Raw genomic sequence first — 20,596 nt, forward strand, 5'->3', positions numbered from 1 at the left:
GAAGGAAGCACTTCACCATACATAATACATCATGGTTGTTTTCAGTTTCAGTAAGCATTTAGGAAACATTCTCGAAACAAATGCACGTTTTCTATGAGGTACTTTTATAGATGAAAGTAGCACATGTTTTGTTGTCTATCAAAACACTGCATGACAAGGCCTGAGACCAGTATGTACTATGTATCATCTATGATACATAAAACAAACACTTAGCGAAATGACGATTAATTCCACAGTACTGGTCTAGGAAGGGAAAGTAAACTTCCATTTTTAACTCAGGTGTGACTTCCATCAATATCTAATTTTGTTAAGTATTCATCCACTCAATGAAAAGGATTTGTTTTCAGGATACGTGACTGGTCTGTTGCATGACCTGATCTAATCCATGAATTCACTGAAGTAATCACTCCATCATGGAAGAGATATTTGGAAAAGTACCACTTAAGCCTTCACGTTATTGAGTATACACTAGTACAGGACTTGTACTCCTATGTGGCATATGTTTGGGGCGACCACGCACACTCCAGCACAAGTTGAATGACTCACCTGGGCTGTTGAAGTCATTATCACAGTGACTCCAGGGAAGGATAGGGTAGAATGAGAAGATCAAATAGAAGAAGGACCAAGCCAGGATGACGTTGAAAAAGATGGACGCGAAGAAGGCACAGACAACCATACTCCAGCCCAGACCTGCAGGGAGGAGAGTTAGCGGTGTTTGTGGCCTGCAGGGAGGGTTGTTAGTGGTGTTTGTGGCCTGCAGGGAGGGGGGTTAGTGGTGTTTGTGGCCTGCAGGGAGGGTTGTTAGTGGTGTTTGTGGCCTGCAGGAGGGTTGTTAGTGGTGTTTGTGGCCTGCAGGGAGGGTTGTTAGTGGTGTTTGTGGCCTGCAGGGAGAGGGGTTAGTGGTGTTTGTGGCCTGCAGGAGGGGTTAGTGGTGTTTGTGGCCTGCAGGGAGGGGGGTTAGTGGTGTTTGTGGCCTGCAGGGAGGGTTGTTAGTGGTGTTTGTGGCCTGCAGGGAGGGGGTTAGTGGTGTTTGTGGCCTGCAGGGAGGGTTGTTAGTGGTGTTTGTGGCCTGCAGGAGGGTTGTTAGTGGTGTTTGTGGCCTGCAGGAGGGTTGTTAGTGGTGTTTGTGGCCTGCAGGAGGGTTGTTAGTGGTGTTTGTGGCCTGCAGGAGGGTTGTTAGTGGTGTTTGTGGCCTGCAGGAGGGGTTAGTGGTGTTTGTGGCCTGCAGGAGGGTTGTTAGTGGTGTTTGTGGCCTGCAGGAGGGTTGTTAGTGGTGTTTGTGGCCTGCAGGAGGGTTGTTAGTGGTGTTTGTGGCCTGCAGGAGGGGTTAGTGGTGTTTGTGGCCTGCAGGAGGGTTGTTAGTGGTGTTTGTGGCCTGCAGGAGGGTTGTTAGTGGTGTTTGTGGCCTGCAGGAGGGTTGTTAGTGGTGTTTGTGGCCTGCAGGAGGGTTGTTAGTGGTGTTTGTGGCCTGCAGGAGGGTTGTTAGTGGTGTTTGTGGCCTGCAGGAGGGTTGTTAGTGGTGTTTGTGGCCTGCAGGAGGGTTGTTAGTGGTGTTTGTGGCCTGCAGGAGGGTTGTTAGTGGTGTTTGTGGCCTGCAGGAGGGTTGTTAGTGGTGTTTGTGGCCTGCAGGAGGGGTTAGTGGTGTTTGTGGCCTGCAGGAGGGTTGTTAGTGGTGTTTGTGGCCTGCAGGAGTTAGTGTGTGCCTGCAGGAGGGTTGTTAGTGGTGTTTGTGGCCTGCAGGGTTGTTAGTGGTGTTTGTGGCCTGCAGGAGGGTTGTTAGTGGTGTTTGTGGCCTGCAGGAGGGTTGTTAGTGGTGTTTGTGGCCTGCAGGGGGGGTTAGTGGTGTTTGTGGCCTGCAGGAGGGTTGTTAGTGGTGTTTGTGGCCTGCAGGAGGGTTGTTAGTGGTGTTTGTGGCCTGCAGGAGGGTTGTTAGTGGTGTTTGTGGCCTGCAGGAGGGTTGTTAGTGGTGTTTGTGGCCTGCAGGAGGGTTGTTAGTGGTGTTTGTGGCCTGCAGGAGGGGTTAGTGGTGTTTGTGGCCTGCAGGAGTGGTTGTTAGTGGTGTTTGTGGCCTGCAGGAGGGTTGTTAGTGGTGTTTGTGGCCTGCAGGGAGGGTTGTTAGTGGTGTTTGTGGCCTGCAGGAGGGTTGTTAGTGGTGTTTGTGGCCTGCAGGAGGGTTGTTAGTGCTGTTTGTTGCCTGCAGAAACGATTGTTAGTGGTGTTTGTGGCCTGCAGGGAGAGTGGTGTTTATGGCTTGCAGGAGAGATGTTAGAGGTGTTTGTGGCCTGAAAGAGGTTGTTAGTGGTGTTTGTGACCTGCAGAAGGATTGTTATTGGTGCTTGTGGTGTTTGTGGCCTGTAGGGAAGGGGGGTTAGTGGTGTTTGTGGCCTGAAGAATGGTTGTTAGTGGTGTTTTTGGGCAACAAGGAGGGTTATTAGTGGTGTTTGTGGCCTGCAGGGAGGGTTGTTAGTGGTGTTTGTGGCCTGCAGGGAGGGTTGTTAGTGGTGTTTGTGGCCTGCAGGGAAGGTTGTTAGTGGTGTTTGTGGCCTGCAGGAGGGTTGTTAGTGGTGTTTGTGGCCTGCAGGAGGGGGTTGGTGTTTGTGGCCTGCAGGAGGGTTGTTAGTGGTGTTTGTGGCCTGCAGGAGGGTTGGTGGTGTTTGTGGCCTGCAGGAGGGGTTAGTGGTGTTTGTGGCCTGCAGGAGGGTTGTTAGTGGTGTTTGTGGCCTGCAGGAGGGGGTTAGTGGTGTTTGTGGCCTGCAGGAGGGGTTAGTGGTGTTTGTGGCCTGCAGGAGGGTTGTTAGTGGTGTTTGTGGCCTGCAGGAGGGGTGTTAGTGGTGTTTGTGGCCTGCAGGAGGTTAGTGGTGTTTGTGGCCTGCAGGGAGGGTTGTTAGTGGTGTTTGTGGCCTGCAGGAGGGTTGTTAGTGGTGTTTGTGGCCTGCAGGGAGGGGGTTAGTGGTGTTTGTGGCCTGCAGGGAGGGTTGTTAGTGGTGTTTGTGGCCTGCAGGAGGGTTGTTAGTGGTGTTTGTGGCCTGCAGGAGGGTTGTTAGTGGTGTTTGTGGCCTGCAGGAGGGTTGTTAGTGGTGTTTGTGGCCTGCAGGAGGGTTGTTAGTGGTGTTTGTGGCCTGCAGGAGGGTTGTTAGTGGTGTCTGTGGTCTGCAGGAGGGTTGTTAGTGGTGTTTGTGGCCTGCAGGAGGGTTGTTAGTGGTGTTTGTAGCCTGCAGGGAGGATTGTTAATGGTGTTTGTGGCCTGCAGAAGGGTTTTTAGTGGTGTTTGTGGCCTTTAGGGAGGGTGGCTTTTGTGGCCTGCAGGGAGGGTTGTTAGTGGTGTTTGTGGCCTGCAGGAGGGTTGTTAGTGGCGTTTGTGGCCTGCAGGGAGGGTTGTTAGTGGCTTTTGTGGCCTGCAGGGAGGGTTGTTAGTGGTGTTTGTGGCCTGCAGGGAGGGTTGTTAGTGGTGTTTGTGGCCTGCAGGGAGGGTTGTTAGTGGTGTTTGTGGCCTGCAGGGAGGGTTGTTAGTGGTGTTTGTGGCCTGCAGGAGGGTTGTTAGTGGTGTTTGTGGCCTGCAGGAGGGTTGTTTATGGTGTTTGTGGCCTGCAGGAGGTTGTTAGTGGTGTTTGTGGCCTGCAGGAGGTTGTTAGTGGTGTTTGTGGCCTGCAGGAGGGTTGTTAGTGGTGTTTGTGGCCTGCAGGAGGGTTGTTAGTGGTGTTTGTGGCCTGCAGGAGGGTTGTTAGTGGTGTTTGTGGCCTGCAGGAGGGTTGTTAGTGGTGTTCTTAGTTGTGGCCTGCAGGAGGGTTGTTAGTGGTGTTTGTGGCCTGCAGGAGGGTTGTTAGTGGTGTTTGTGGCCTGCAGGAGGGTTGTTAGTGGTGTTTGTGGCCTGCAGGAGGGTTGTTAGTGGTGTTTGTGGCCTGCAGGAGGGTTGTTAGTGGTGTTTGTTGTCTGCAGGAGGGTGGTTAGTGGTGTTTGTGGCCTGCAGGAGGGTTGTTAGTGGTGTTTGTGAGCAAGTGGTTGTTGTGTTTGTGGTGGTGTCATCGAAGTTTCTGTCATTGGTGTCAGTGTTTCTCATGTGAGGGTCAATTCTTCAATGTGTCAAGAAGTAAAGGTGTTGTCACTGCTCATTCTACTTCACTACTGTTCCACAAACTCCTGGCCATGTTACTTTACTTTCTAATTGACATTTTCGTAGAGGTCTCTTTAAGAATAATAGCAACAAAAGCAATAATAACAATTATAATGATAATAATGTATATTTTTTTTAATAATAATAATAATAATAATAATAATAATAATAATAATAACAATAATAACAATAATAATAACAATATTATTATCATTATTTTTTTATTATTACCAATAATAATAATAATAACAATAATAGTAGTAGTAGTAGTAATAATAATAATAATAATAATAATAATAATAATAATAATAATAATATCAATAATAATAATAATAATGATATTGATAATGATGATAATAATAGTAATAATAATAATAATAATAATAATAATAATAATAATAATAATATGAATATGAATATGAATAATAATAATAATAATTTGGTTGCTGAATACAAAGAATAGGAGAAAAAGATCCCAGCACAAGCCACGTCCCAAACAACGGACTGTCCCCAAAGGAGAGAAGTACACGAGAGATTAAAGGACTGTTGCTCGGGAGGAGGAACAAAACGGATGACAGAAGAGTGTGGATGTGCGCATGAACTTCAAAAGGTGTGTGGCAAATGTTTGCATGCTAGGAGGTAGTAGACACCTTCCGAAACGATAATTTACTCTCAACGAGGTCTAGTAGCACTAGTTCAGGTGGGGGGTGCTGTGAACTCTCCATTAAAGGTAGCTGTGATCTCGCTGAACGTTTCCTTTTGTGTCTCACAACTCAAGGGGGCAGTCACAGCCTGCCCTCTGAAAACAACTCTCCTACTTCTCATAAAACTACATGCACTTACCACACGCACACCCTTCACTTAAAAATCAAAATTAAAATATGACAACTCCAAATCCATCCCTGGAGTCCCCTTCTGGGGCGGGGATCAGAAATGTCCCCAGGTCGGACTGTTCTCTCGTTGGCGACCCATAACGTTTTCACACCTCCCTTAACATTTTCTTCATTAACTTCTGCAACATACGCGGTCTTAGATCTAATTTATCAATCTGTAACACACCACCTCTCCTCTACTAAACCTTATCTTCTTTTCTTTACCAAAGCACAGCTGTCTGATGCAACTGACCGTAGCCCTTCTCTGTTCCCTCCAGCTTTTTCTATTCTCATTTTCGTTCCAAAGCTGTATGTTGCGTCTATGTGCGCAATAAGTTAACCTGCGCACTGCCACCGCTGTAAATTTACGGCGGCAACCTATAAGAAAAATTCTTGCATGTTTATTTGTCAAAATAACGTTATAAAAAACACACAACGTGTACTTCAAGCTCCCCCCTAGGAACTGAAAGTGTTAGTTTGTTGGTACGCTCCTTGAGTGGCCCACTGACTCGCGATTTCAGTGTACTGAGTGTGATGTAGGGTTGTACATTGTGCCCTTGCTTCTGCATTTCTAAAGTGAAAATAGGGTGTTCATATGGCAAATACAGCTGAAAAAAATGCAACCACACATGCAAACGCATATGAGGAAGCCTACTATTCATCAGCGAAGCGGCGGTAGGTAAAAATATACCAACCTCTGCTAACATACAAATAGCCAGTCTACCTACGCATGATGATATTTTTTTTTTACTTTTTTACTTTCTAGGACAACTTTTGTATGTTTTCATTATTCTTACATGATTTACGAGTTTTTAATGCATAAAAAATATGTAAAATTGGCTGGCACAACGGATTGGTTTAGGATTAAAATGGCCAGCGGCGCGCGTGTTAATTTGCTCTCGTGCCCACACTCTAGAATCTTTCGAGTTTTCCACCATCTGGCTTAGATTGAACAGTCACTCTCTAACTAAATTTATATGTGATATCTATCTCTCCCTAACTCCTTTGACTATAGTAAATTCTTTGACTATTTTACTTCCAAAGTAAAGCATATTGTCCCTCTACCCTTTCGCAGAAATCGCCATCCTTGGAGATCTCAATGTTCACCACCAGCTTTGGCTTTCCTCTCCCTTCACTGACCATCCTGGTAAACTAGTCTTGAACTTTGCCATCCTCCATGACCTAGAGCAACTGATGCAACACCCTACTCGTATCCCTGACCGTCTTGGAGATCCACCCAACATTCTTGATCTTTTCCTCAACTCTAATCTTTCATCTTATGCTGCTACCCTATTTTCTCCGTTGGGCTACTCCGATCACAATCTCATTTCTGTATCTTGTCCTGTATATCTAACTCCTCCTAAGGCCCCCCCAAAGCGGATCTACCTCTGGAGTTTTATCTCTGCCAGATGGGGGAGACCTGAAGAGGTATATGTTGATTTTCCCTGGAATGATTACTGTTTGTGTCAGAGACTCATCTGTTTTTGCTGAACACATAACGGAGGTGATAGTGTTTGGCATGGAGGCGTACATTCCTCATTCTTTTTCTCAACCTAAACATTCTAAACCTTAGTTTAACGCAGCACGTTCTCGTGCTACACATGATAGAGAGAGATTGCCCACAAAAGGTACTTGAGTCTTACTTCTCCTGCATCTCGTGCACTTTATATTTCTGCCCGGAATCATACTAAGTCTGTTCAACTTACCAAATGCCAAAATCTTTCAAACTCTAACTACCCTTGTGAATGCTGGCATCTAGCAAAAAACATCTCCAATGACATTATTTCTTCATCTTTCCCTCTTTTATTTCATCCTGATGGCTCCACTGCCATATCATCTGTTTCTAAAGCTGAACTCTTCTCTCAAATCTTTGCTAAAAACTCCTTACTGAGTCTTGGTTATCCTCTTTTAGCGATTTCATGAATCTTTTGCTGTCGCGATATACATATCAAAAGCTTTTGATAGAGTCTGGCACAAAACTTTGATTTCAAAACTGCCTTCCTACGGTTTCTATCCTTCTCTCTGCAACACTATCTCAAACTTCCTTTCAGACCGTTCTATTCCAGCCGTGATAGACGGCCCTTGTTCTTCTCTTAAATCTATTATCAGTGGTGTTACTCAAGACTCTATCCTATCACCCACTCTTTTTCTATTATTCATTAATGACCTTCTTAATCAAATTTCTTACCCTATCCACTCCTACGCTGGTGATACTACCCTACATTTTTCTACTTCCTTTCAGAGACGACCAACCCTTCAGGAAGTCATCAAATCACGCTGGGACGCCACAGCCTGACTCATGATCTCTCTAAGACTTCTGATTGGGACAGAGAATGCCTCCAAAACTCAATTCCTCCATCTATCAACTCAACACAACCTTCCAGACAACTATCTTCACTTCTTTAATGAGACTCAACTGTCTCCCTCTTCCACACTGAATATCCTCAGTCTGTCCTTTTTCTCATAATCTTGACTGGAAACTTCACATCTCATCTCTTGCTTAAACAACTTCTATGAAGTTAGGCGTTATGCGGCGTTTCCACCAGTTTATCTCACCCCTTCAACTGCCTTGTCCGTCCTTGTATGGTGTACTCTTCGCATGTTTGGAGGTTCCACTCATACAGCTTTATTAGATAGAGTGGAATCAAAAGCTTTTCGTCTCATCAACTTCCCTACTCTGACTTTTTTCAGCCTCTTTCTCACCGTCGAAATGTTGCATCCCTTTCTACCTTTTATCACTATTTTCATGCTAAATGGTCTTTAGATTTTGCTAGTTACGTGCTTCTCTTCCTCCTGCGGCCTCGCTGCACAAGGTTTTCTTCTTCCTCTCATCCCTGTTATGTCCAACCCTCTAATGCAAGAGTTAATCAGTATTCTCACTCATTCATACCTTTTTCTTGTAAACTCTATAATTCCCTACCTGCCTCTGTATTTCCATTTTCCTTCGACTTGACTTCTTTTAAGAGAGAGATGTCAAGACATTTGTTCCAGGCTTTTGGCTGATTCTTTCAGATCTTTTAGGGACATTGCAGTTCCAGTGGGCTTTATTTTTCTTATATTTTGTTGTCCATGGGGGCTCTTCCTCTTGCATAAAAAAAGTCTGTAATTACTGGTGCAATACATGGTACACTGTGGCTTATAAACGTAATGCTGAGGTGACACTTAGAAAAAATCACATAATAAGTTATCATTTATCTTTGTGTGTTTAATGTTATGAGTAAACACGACTATTGTGCTAGGGTGGTTGTGCCAGCACGGATGGTGAAGGGCCACAGTCAGATTGCATGCTGAGTGCTATGAGACGCGCCTCACAACAGAGTGAACGCTAGAAACAAAAGAGTAAGGTGAAGCGTCTACATTTATGCGATATTTAATACATACCAGTAACAACAACAATAGGAATGATGATACAAGAATAATGAAAAGAAAATGACAAAGAATAGGTAATTAACATACAATAGATGAAATATGTATCACTTGTGTACATGTGCAGTTAGTTAAGAGTGTATAATACATAGTGTTATTGTCATACGTGTATACAGTTGTGGGTTAAAAATGAAGAAGCACAGCGCCCTCGTTGTCACACAAAGTCTTTCCTGAGCCTCAACTAATTCAGGAGACGTGTCGGAAAATGATGTTATCTTATTCAAGAGAAGTTCTGTAATTTACATTTGTATTGCATTTACTTTACGATTAGATTAAGATGCAACCTTTCTCCCGTTCTTCCTTTCACCATAAATGTTACTAAAACAACTTCTCAGTTGGAACACAAAATGTTCACATATTCCGTGGAAGGAGGATAATACGAGGTAAAAAGACTTTATAGTGTAGTAAATACAATTCTACGAAAAAGGAACCACAGCTGCCATGTCTTGCAGCACCTCGCTCCCAACTGTCCTATGGGTATTCAAAGTCTAACTATGGTGACGGGTGGTTACTGCCTACTATTCCCAAATAAGGCCATAATAAAATGATGGATAAGAGAATGTATTCCGATCTGGGACAGCAACATACTCAAAGAGGACTACTTCTCTCATAAAGGTATATACGTACATTTAGTGACTCACCAGAAAAGATGGGCGCCATCTTGGGGAAAAGAACAGCGGGCCCTAGATTGACATACTGGCCGATGCTTAATTCCATGAAGAAGACAGGAATTCCTGCCACGAAAAGCATCGTCACGTAAGGGATCAGAAAAGCGGCTGAAAACAAGAAGTTGATCATTACAATTAGCTAGTAGTTCTAAAACTTGAAATGGAAATTCACTTATACATAAAATGGTCGCTAAACTAGTCATTATCTGGAAGTAACAATCCTCGTTGCACATATTAGAAAATCATTCAAGTTAGGACTGTTAGGTTTGTTAACGCTTGTTTTTGCAGACAATTAGGAAGGTGAAATAATGAACTATACCACAGACACGCATTCTTTCTTCAAATGTTTGCTGATTTTTTTTCACTCTTTTTAAGACCTATAAAGATTTTGTGATTCTTTTGATCCCTGAAGTAGTCCCGTGACGTTATCACAGGTGTGGCAGGTGGCAGGTTTTCCTCAGGAAAGGCCTTTTTGCTAGGCACACACGGTGATGGAGTGGATGGTCCATGAGCCTACTGTAAATTCCTAGAGGGAGTTCGAATATATGCGCCCCTCAAATTCCTCACTCCAGACACGAAGTGCATCACTCCACCCACTGGGCCACAAGGACCTACGTTTGCAGATCTTTCAGGAGGATTAATTTCTTTGATGATTGTAACAAGATATTTACGCTTATGTCTCTTAATATAACTTCAGCTGAGCTAATTTTTGTGAAAAAAAAGACAGCATACTTCACATAGGAAATATGTTTTCTATGAACCGCAATTTTCATGTCAACTGCTCTTTTAATCTTGCTAACTGCAAGTCTCTGCTCCTCCTGCGGCCTCGCTACACAAGACTTTCTTCATTCCTTCAGGAGTGGTGCATTCCAAAACGGAAAGGACAATAAAGGGGTTATGACATCATTCGTGACTTAAAAGAAGCTCACAGGCGGGGCAGGTGACACGCACATTCCATGCAGAAAGGGAGGGAAGGTGCTGTTGATAAACAAACCTCTCACAGGACTTTTGTCTTCTTAAAGGTTATTTTCTTTTATGAATAATGACTACATCGTCAAGTAAAGGGACGTCAAGAGAGCTCTGCCACTATGAAGATGGTAGCCAGTTTCCTGTGATTGGACATTTTTGTACACTTCGGAGTACATCTTTCCCAAGCAAAGGCTGATGCAAGTGGAAGAGGAAGTAACGTCCCAAAAGACTACTTTCATTATTTCCATTCATTCATCCCTTTCCCTAAAAAAAAACTGGAACTCTCTGCCTGCTTCTGCATTTCATTCTCTCTATGACTTAAACTCTTTGAAGAGGCAGGTTTCAAGACAATCATCCTCTTGCTTTGGCTGATATTTTTATCTTTGTATGGGTAAGAACCTCTGTGGGCTTCTTTTATTGCAATTTTTTTTTTTTGTCCTTGCTACCGCCCTTCCTACATGAAATAGATAAGCATATAATAGAAAACATCATGCCTTCGTGGCACCATGCGTATCCGGTCAATGAAAAGGAAGGCATGAGATTTTCAGCATCACACATTTTTCTTTAAAGACAATGGCAATGAATACGTTCAGAGTGTATTGGATAAGTTGAAGCAATGTAGAGTGTGTGGAAATGGTGTTCGTTTGCAGTGTTTACCCACCAAACCCTACTATTGTTATCTGTCGCTGGGCCTCACTTCAATTTCACGCCATGGCTAAACAACGCCTCAAAATGTCTATGTCCATTAAACTGTTTCGACTAGAATAACTTGCAATTTCACCTCCAACAATATCCGCAGAAACTCGTGTTACATCCTACATAGCCACTCCAAGGAGGGCTAATCCATGGACACGATGGCATCGCTGGGAGCGATGCCTTCATGATACCTAGAAATTCTTCTGTAGATTTTAGGGTGTGAGCTTATCTACTCAATAATGCAGTTGTCGCTGATGATTTCAACCAAGTGTGTGTGTGTGTGTGTGTGTGTGTGTGTGTGTGTGTGTGTGTGTGTGTGTGTGTGTGTGTGTGTGTGTGTGTGTGTGTGTGTGTGTGTGTGTGTGTGTGTGTGTGTGTGTGTGTGTGTGTGTGTGTGTGTGTGTGTGTGTGTGTGTGTGTGTGTGTGTGTGTGTGTGTGTGTGTGTGTGTGTGTGTGTGTGTGTGTGTGTGTGTGTGTTCAAACTTGAATTGCTTTATAGTGACAAGTCATCTCATTGCTGGGGAACGGAGTAATCAACTGCCAGAACAACGCCTTCCTCTCCTCTCTCCTCTAAGCTTACCTCCTCCATTCTTGTAACACAGGTAAGGAAATCTCCATACGTTGCCGAATCCGATTGCATATCCTAGGCAATAAAAGATGAACTGAAGGGGATTCTTCCAGTTTTCCCTTTCAACTTTATAATCGGTTTCCTTGTCTTCAACCGGGGAGCTGATATTCAACACTTTCTTGTCCACCGTCATGTCTGGAGAAGTGTTACCTGCAAAGAATCATATAGGTTATTTGACACTACAGGCCTGACTGCATTGTGACAGCAAATTTGTGTTTTACACTTATGAAGAAGAAGAATGCAAAATATCTGCATGTAAATTAGTGCCATGTACAAAAAAACATCTTAATAAAGGTTAAAGCACATGTACCTACATTGTAACAAATTAAAGTATGAAGAGAAACATATCAATGTTGTGTTGGAGAAAAACAACGACTTACATTCTCATCTAAGAATGACACAACACCTCACATCTGATCACATAAAGAAGTATACTTATCTCCCATGTATGTACTGTATACCTATTAGCCTCTAAGCAGCATCCCTCGAGGTAGATATCAAAAACTTATAGGAAGATACCAAAGCACAGTTTTTTTTTCTTTCTTTTACGGAAGAGATGAAGTTTGCTGAGTGTAAAAAAAAAAAATACAAAAAAGGCCCACTTGATTCCCAGTCCCGTAAAATATTATTAGACTTCGCTAAAAGTCTAGGACAAATGTCTTGCAACCTCCGTCTTAAAAGATGTCAAGTTGCAGGAATATGAAAACACAGAAGCAGGCAGGGAGTTCCAGAGTTTATCAGAGAAAGGTATAATTGATTGAGACTACTGGTTAACTTTTCCATTATAAAGTTGGACATATTAGGGATGAGAGGAAGAAGAAAGCCTTGTGCAGCGAGGCCGCAGGAGGAGGGAAAAATGCAGTTAGCAAGATCAGGAGAGTAATCAGCATGAAAATAGCGATAAAAGATAGCAAGGGGTGCAACATCTTGGGGGTGAGAAAGAGGCTGAAGACAGTCAGAGGAGTGTAGTTGATGAATCGAAAAGCTTTTCATTCCACTCTATCTAGTAATACTGTGTGGGTAGAAAAACCCCAATATGGGAAGAATACTCCATACGAGGACAGATAAGGCCCTTGGACAGAGTTAGCAGTTGGAGGGGTGAGAAACTGGTGGAGACGCCTCAGAACACTTAACTTCATAGAGGCTATTCTGGCAAGAGATGAGATGTGAAGTTTCCAGTTTAGATTATGAGTAAAGGACTGCCAAGGATATTCAGTGTAGAAGATGTTGACAGCTGACTGTCGTTGAAAAAGAGGGAATAGTTGTCTGGAAGGTTGAGTTAAGTTGATAGCTGGAGGAAGTTTTTTGATGCACTGAACACTACTAAGTTTTCTCTGCCCCAATCAGAAACCTTAGAAAGATCAGACGTCAAGCGTTCTGTGGCGTTCCTGCGTGATCTGTTGACTTCCTAAGAGATTGGTCGTCTCTGAAAAGATGTGGAAAAGTGTAGGATGGTATTTTCAGCGCAGGAGTGGATAGGGCAAGAAGTTTGGTTAAAAATATCATTAATGAATGATAAAAAGAGAGTGGGTGACAGTACAGAACACTGAGGAACACCACTGTTGATAGATTTAGGAGAATAGTGGCCGTCTACCACAGCAACAATAGAACTGTCGAACTTAAGATAAAGTTGCAGAGAGAGAGGAATTTGATAGGTCTAACACGACAGCAAAAGGTTGACCGAAATCTCTAAAGGAGGATGACGAAGACTCAGTAAGGAAAGCCAAAAGAACATCAGTAGAACAGACTTGACGGAAGCCATACTGGCTATCAGATAGGAGATTGTGAAATGACAGATGTTTGGGAATCTTCCAAATAATCATAGACTAAAAAATGCAAACAAGCAAGAGATTAAAGCTAAAAGAGATAGTTTAAGGGATTAGAACGGCCAATCTTTTTAGGAACAGGCTTAATTTTAGGGAGGCGGTGGCGTTATGGATAAGGTGGTGAGAGTGGGATAATATAAACTGTTAGTCAGAAGTCTAGGAGAAATGTCTTGAAACCTCTCTCTTAAAAGAAGTCCAGTCGTAGGAAAATGGAAATACTCGTAAGGAAGCAGGCAGGGAGTTCCAGAGTTTACCAGAGAAAGACATGAAAGATTGAGAGTATTGGTTAACTCTTGTATTAGAGAGTTGGACAGAACAGGGATGAGAGAAAAAAGAAAGCGTTGTGCAGCGAGGTCGCAGGACGACGGGAGAAATGCAGTTAGTAAGATCAGAGGAGCAGTAAGCATAAAATAGTGATAAAAGATAGCAAGGGATGCAACATTGCGGCGATGAGAAAAAGGCTGAAGACAATCAGTCATAGGTGGAGGAGTTGATGAGACGAGAAGCTTTTGATTCCACTCTCTCTAACAAAACTGTGCAACGCCCCCGAAACATGCGAAGAGTACTCCATACAAGGACGGATAAGGCCCTTGTACAAAGTTAGTAGCTGAAAGGGCGATAAAACTGGCGGAGACGCTTCAGAAGGACTAACTTCATAGAAGGTGTTTTAGCAAGAGATGAGATGTTAAGTTTCCCGTTAGATAATGAGTAAATAAAAGACCGAGGATATTTAGTGTAGAAGATGAGGACAGTTGAGTGCCATTGAAAAGAGGGGATAGTTATCTGGAAGGTTGTGTCGATGTAAGTCTTAAGTATCATGTAGTTTACGTTCACGAGTGTACTTACTGATCTTGGCAGTTTGTAGGTTATACGAGCATCGCTCTTCAAGTAACCAGACACATGAATTACGACCGGTTGCTCAGGAACATAGTCAAGTGTTCTTCACTATTGATCAGACTATTAAATTGTTCTCTCTCTCTCTCTCTCTCTCTCTCTCTCTCTCTCTCTCTCTCTCTCTCTCTCTCTCTCTCTCTCTCTCTCTCTCTCTCTCTCTCTCTCTCTCTCTCTCTCTCTCTCCCAAGATATACCTCAAAATGTTAGAATCGATGAAAAAATAGATGTTCGTAATAACGGATTATAGTTTTCTGTACTTAATAATAAAGTTAAACAAAAAATAAGATGAATAAAAGTAAATATGATATAAGCAATATAATTGGAAAAGTAAAACAAAATATATCATAATCAGATCAAGGGAATGTAATTCACAAAATATAAAATAAATTACTATAAGATAAATGGATAAGAATTACCAGCATTGTTTCTGTTTGGTGATGCTAATGGTGATGATGAAAGAAATAGTTGATAATAAACAGTAACAACAACACTAGATATAATATGTTTTTTCTGTGGTTGTTGTTATTGTTATTGTTGTTGTTGTATTAGTTTATTGTTCAGGTGTTCTTGTGTTGCCGTTCATGTTGTCTGTTGTTTTTCTTGTATTGTACTTGTGTTCATTGTTGTTGAATCGCATCCGCCAGTTTCTTCTCTCTCTCTCTCTCTCTCTCTCTCTCTCTCTCTCTCTCTCTCTCTCTCTCTCTCTCTCTCTCTCTCTCTCTCTCTCTCTCCTTCTCATCTTCGAGCTCGCTAACTTTACAAGTCTTACCTGTCTCTGTCTATACACAGTATGGTTCACATGTGTGAGGACTTCCACTCACTTACTTGCAAAGGTTAAAATCAAAAGTCTTATCAACTTCTCTAGTCTTCAGTCAATTTCTCTTCCTCTTTGCGACAATTGCTATCTTGATCACTATTTCCATTGTGATTACTATTCTGATCTTGCTATTTGCATACACCCCTTTCCCCGAAGCTCAGTGCACGAGACTTTCCGTTTTCTTTCACACCTTTTCACTTCACTGATACGAGCGAGATTTGGTCATGTCCGTAACTCTTCATTTTTTTTTATTTTCATAAATTCGTTATACATCACATGATTCATCTATTTTCTAAAAAGAAAACGATTTGCATTATGTCCCGCGAGCACACACACACACACACACACATGTACTGGGGTGCCCACTGTTGCCAGCAATACTTACTCTAGTGGGGTCACTCCAGTGGACTAAGACGAATAAGCGCGAGATGGGACCGTACGCTATGGTACCCAGCCAAACACTGAGAGGATGCCAGACTAAAAGTGGGCAAGTACCGGTACATTTCCCTGTACTACCGGTAACATGCTTAAAGGTGCTATACTGGTAAAAAAAAATTCGTACCCGCAAAAATTTTCTTGGCGGCAGTCATCAGCTAGTATTGCTTGGCGCTTCTTATACCGCCAGTGCCACTTGCACCGCCAGTGCCACTCCCGGTAAGACTGTCTGGAATCATTTACCAAAGTCCAATGGGTAATGACTCATGACTGGTCATATTGCGTATGGCAAGTACGCACCCCCTCCCCCTCTCTCTCTTTCTCTCTGGTCTATTGTTATCTATCTATCCATCCATCTATCTGTTCATCCATCTATGCAACCATTTATCCATCCAGCTATCCATGTATCTATCCATCCATTTATCTATATCTATTCATCCATTCATAGATCTATCCATCTATCTATCCATCCATCTATCTATATCTATCCATCCATCCATCCATCTATCCAACCATCTACCTATAATGCTAATTTTCCCTGGAATGATTACTGTTTCCGTGTCAGAGACTCATCTCTGTATGCTGAACGCATAACAGAGATGATTGTGTCTGGCATGGAGGCGTACATTCCATTCCCTCTTTCTTTTTTCTCAACCTAAACCTTCTAAACCCTTGGTTTAACTCAGCCTGTTCTCGTGCTATACATGATAGAGAGGTTGCCCACAAAAGGTACTTGAGCCTTCTATCCCCTGAATCTCATGCACTTTATAATTCTGCCCCGAATCATGCAAAGTCTGTTCTTCAACTTGCCAAACATTCCTTCATAAATAAAAAAATGTCAATATCTTTCAAACTCCAACTCCCATTGTGACTTCTGGCATCCGGCCAAAAACATCTCCAATAACTTTACTTCTTCATCTTTCCCTCCTTCATTTCATCCTGATGGCGCCACTGCCATCTCTTCTATATCTAAGGCTGAATTCTTTTCTCAAACCTTTGCAAAAATTCCATGGATGATTCTGAATTTGTTCCTCCCTCTCCTCCTCCCTCTGACTATTTCATGCCTAGATTCTACATTTTTTGTTAAAATGTTTTCCATGCTCTCGCTAGCCTAAACCCTCGGAAGGGTATGAACCTGATGGTCTCTCCGTGCTTGCACTTTGCTTGGCTAAACTCTTGCAACTATGTCTATCGACTTCTACCTTTCCTTCTTGTTTTTTTTTTCTTTTTTATGTAAGAGAGAACTGCCAAGGAAAAAAAAAAAAAAAAAATATATATATATATACATATATATATATATATATATATATATATATATATATATATATATATATATATATATATTAGAAAAAAAGGCCCACTAGAATTGCAGTTCCCATGAAAGATTAGAAAGAGTTGTCAAAAGTGGGACATATGTCTTGAATCCTCCCTATTAAAAGAAGCTAAGTTGCAGGAGGATGGAAATACAGAAGCAGCTAGGGAATTCCAGAGCTTACCAGTAAAAGGTATGAATGATTGAGAATACTGGTTAACTCTTGCATTAGAAGGTTGGACAGAATAGGGATGACAGGAAAAGGAAAGGGTTGGTCGTCTCTGAAAAGTTTGCCTACATTCAGCCTGTTCCTAAAAACGGATGACCGTTCTAATCCCTCAAACTACCGTCCTATAGCTTTTATCTCTTGCTTGTCTTAAATTTTTGAGTCTATCCTTAATAGGAAGATTCCTGAATATCTGTCACTTTACAACCTTCTATCTGATCGCCAGTATGGCTTCGTCAAGGTCGCTCTTCTACGTGATCTACTGGCTTTCCGTACCAAGTGTTGGTCATCCCCTTTAAGAGATTTCGGTGAAACTTATGCTGTCGCGTTAGACATATCAAAAGCTTTTGATAGAGTCTGGTACAGATCTTTGATTTCAAAATTGCTCTCCTATAGTTTCTATCCTTCCCTCTGCAACTTTATCTTAAGTTTCCTTTCCGACCGTTCTATTGCAACCGTCGTAGATGGCCACTGTTCTTCTAAATCTATTAACTGTGGTGTTCCTCAGGATTCTGTCCTGTCACCCACTCTCTTGCTATTATTTATTAATGATCTTCTGAATTAAATTTCTTGCCCTATCTACTCCTACGCTGATAATACCACCCTACATCTTTCCACTTCCTTTCAGAGATGACCAACCCTTCAGAAAGTTATCAAATAACGCAAGGAAGCCGCAGAATGCCTGACTTCTGATCTTTCTACGATCTCTGGTTGGGGCAGAAAAAAACTTAGTAGTGTTCAATGCCTCAAAAACTCTATTCCTCCATCTATCAACTCGACACCTTCCATACAACTATCCCCTCTTCTTCAATGATACTCAACTGCCTCCCTCTTTTACAATGAATATCCTCGGCCTGTCCTTTACTCATAATCTTAACTGGAAACTTCACCTATCATCTCTTGTTAAAACAGGTTTTATGAAGTTAGGCGTTCTGAGGCGTCTCCGCCAGTATCTAGCAAGAAGGCACATAGGTAGCTGTTGGCAAGGATACAGGTTTCGTCAATCCATTGGGCATCAAAGGCTGGCACAGTGAAAATTCTGAGTTGAAGAAGCATTTGCTGTTGTTGTCTCTGAAGCTTTTGAATCTGAAAACATTCCTCTGAGGAGTAAGAAGAAGGATCATGAACGAAGCAAAATTTAGACAGACGGATAGAAAGTAAGTTATCAGTGCGACCCTGCCGTGATGATAAACGAGCATGGTATGGCCTCGAGTCTATAACATATATGTGACTTTACATCAGTAGAACGACCATAGGAGGTAAAGCTAACTAGAGCTGAACGCTGAGAAGAAAGCGGAGGACCATTGCACATTAGTGAAACATCTGAGGCTGTGATGCACGAGCCGCAAAGCGTTAATCGCGTTGACGCGAAAAGCAACATTGGGTACTGTTTGTGAATATAACTACACCAAAAAGGCACATTGTGATAGTCTGTGGTGTGAGAGACCTGTGAGGAAGCAGAATGAGGCCAATTAGTGTCAGCAATGAAAGGAGGCTGTTCCCTTTTCTTGTTTGCAATTTTAAAAATCAAAATCTAAGAGTGACTTGCCAGTTTTGTAATCAAGGGTGGAAGCAATGCGGCGCTCCTCAGGATTTAAGAAGTTCATATAATACCGAAAGTCCATAATGAGACGAAAGTTTTCCTCAGTTATAGATTCACTGTGGAACCCTAAAAGATTCAACAGCCTGTGATGAAAGCTGAACTGAGCGAGAGTGCGCACGCAAATCTTAATTTCATGACTGCCACTGAGAGTTTGAGCAGCATCAAAGAACCATTAAAAGATTCCTAAAAGCCAAATACTTGTAAGAAATTGGATTTAAACTCTACATAGCCATAATTTAAAGCCTTATGTTCAAAAGTTGAAGCACATATTAAATCTGATGCTAGAGAACCAGGAATGACTTGAGATCTCACAAACGAAATTTTATTTGCTCCTGTAAAGATATGGGAATTTGTAAGCACATCCTCACACGTCCGAAGGAACTGTGTGGGTGGATAAGGAATAATGTCTTCACCATTAAACTTCTTATTGGTAGGATCTTAATGCAAAAATTTAATAGTAGGAGAAACCATGGGAGAAAGGATATCAGATATCATCAGCAGCAGCAGCAGTAGCAGTAGTAGCATTAGTAGAAAGAGTGACAAGAAAATTATAGATAGCACCACAACGCAAAAACATAAACAAAAAGAAAAAATAGTAATTAGGATAAGTTACTAACTGTGAGACAAAAAGATGCGTCCAAAATATTGAGTTATCCAAGAATTCGTCGGGCATGGAGGTGCAGGGGAGCAGGGTTCACAAAACAGCTTAAACTGTATGCCAAGCATTAGCACAACACATAAAATAAAGACAGCAGTGCAAACCTGATAGGCACAAATTAATAAACACAATAAGAAAAGAATATACAAAATTATAAAAAAAAAATAGTTAACACCAGAAAACCCACCAATGAAACGCGAATGTACTTGTAAAAAATTAGCAATATTTAGATAAATTAGGCTAATAGTGTTATGGAAATAAAAAAAAAAAATGTAACAAGGCAGAAAACTAAATTTAGCTTAAGAAATGTGAAAAATTGTGCATGTTGGCTATACATCTCAGATAACAGCAAAAAATGGCAAAATAAACACAGCACAAATAATATGTAGTGTAAAACTAATCATTGAAATAGATAGATGTAATAGAATGAATCCACAAATCTATCAGTGGCACTGGTGATCACGTGATATATTTGTGTAATCACAAAAGCCGTCACAGACTCGGCGAGCAAATGCGCCAATGAGAGAAGAAGTACGTCTCTGAGGACAAATGAAAACAACACAACAGGCTACAGTCAACCAGACGGCAGGACACAAGGCCTGTAGACAAAATGGTGACTTGCTGCAAATGGCGGGAGAGGTACAGCCTACAACACAGAAAGGAAAATACAAAACATGAATGTATGTTAATTACAACTCACGCAACCAGTGGTACGGACTATGACCACATTCCCTAAAAAAGGACTACTGGACAGGCACTCAGGCAGCCGGAGAAGACTTGATGCATGCATGGGCCGTGGTGGGGGCCAGCGAGGTGGGAGGGTCCAACGCACGGAAGGCAACACACAATTGATACTTATGTTGAGCACCAGTAGATAGAAGGCACAGCACAAACGGGGAGCCGTAGAGGAAGCTGTGCAGCGCAGGCTAGCAGCAGTAGGCCGGCAGCAAAGGTGTGCTATGAGGAGTGAGCAGGGAGTCCGTGGCACAAGGCACCCAAACAGCTCACCCAGAAGTAGCGTGCTGATGAGACAAGGCAGCACATAGAAACAGCAGAAGTTGTTGCGTAGAACAATGAGTCCAGGTAATGTAAGGGCTTCAGAACGGTCTCTGACGAGGCACAAGCAACACCGCTTGCCACCAATATGTACTGTGGTGCCCACCGTTGCCACCACTATGTACAGGGATGGAGTTACTTCAGCGGTGTTATGTGTGAGTAGCACGGCTGGCAGCACAATAGTAGTAGTGATGTCCCAGGGCGTAGATAAACACTTTTAGAGTACAGTAGTGTATTGCTACAGGGCAAAGTACAGACATAAAGGACTTAGACACACAAGAGCGCCACACATCTACTCAGTACGGTAGCCAGCCAAACACTGAAGGGCCATCATGACTCGCGGGCGGCAGCGGGCTGCGTGTGCAAGAGAAATACGTTTCCCATAATGCAAAGCAAAG

General features: G+C 42.4%; 1 protein-coding gene across 1 annotated transcript in view; it reads right to left on the reverse strand.

The window, feature by feature from the left end:
* Positions 1-19,646, reverse strand: part of LOC123515679 (sodium- and chloride-dependent glycine transporter 1-like) — a 41,741-nt gene extending 22,095 nt beyond the window's left edge. The window contains exons 1-4 of the mRNA XM_045274509.1: positions 19,102-19,646; positions 11,324-11,521; positions 9,051-9,185; positions 547-690 (exon numbers count right to left, since the gene is read on the reverse strand). Coding sequence (XP_045130444.1) covers positions 547-690; positions 9,051-9,185; positions 11,324-11,521; positions 19,102-19,210 — 586 coding nt within the window. The 5' untranslated portion in view covers positions 19,211-19,646. The remainder of the gene's footprint in view (positions 1-546; positions 691-9,050; positions 9,186-11,323; positions 11,522-19,101) is intronic.
* Positions 19,647-20,596: the final 950 nt, after the last annotated feature.

Source organism: Portunus trituberculatus, chromosome 39 (assembly GCF_017591435.1).
Source record: "Portunus trituberculatus isolate SZX2019 chromosome 39, ASM1759143v1, whole genome shotgun sequence".
NCBI lineage: Eukaryota > Metazoa > Arthropoda > Malacostraca > Decapoda > Portunidae > Portunus > Portunus trituberculatus.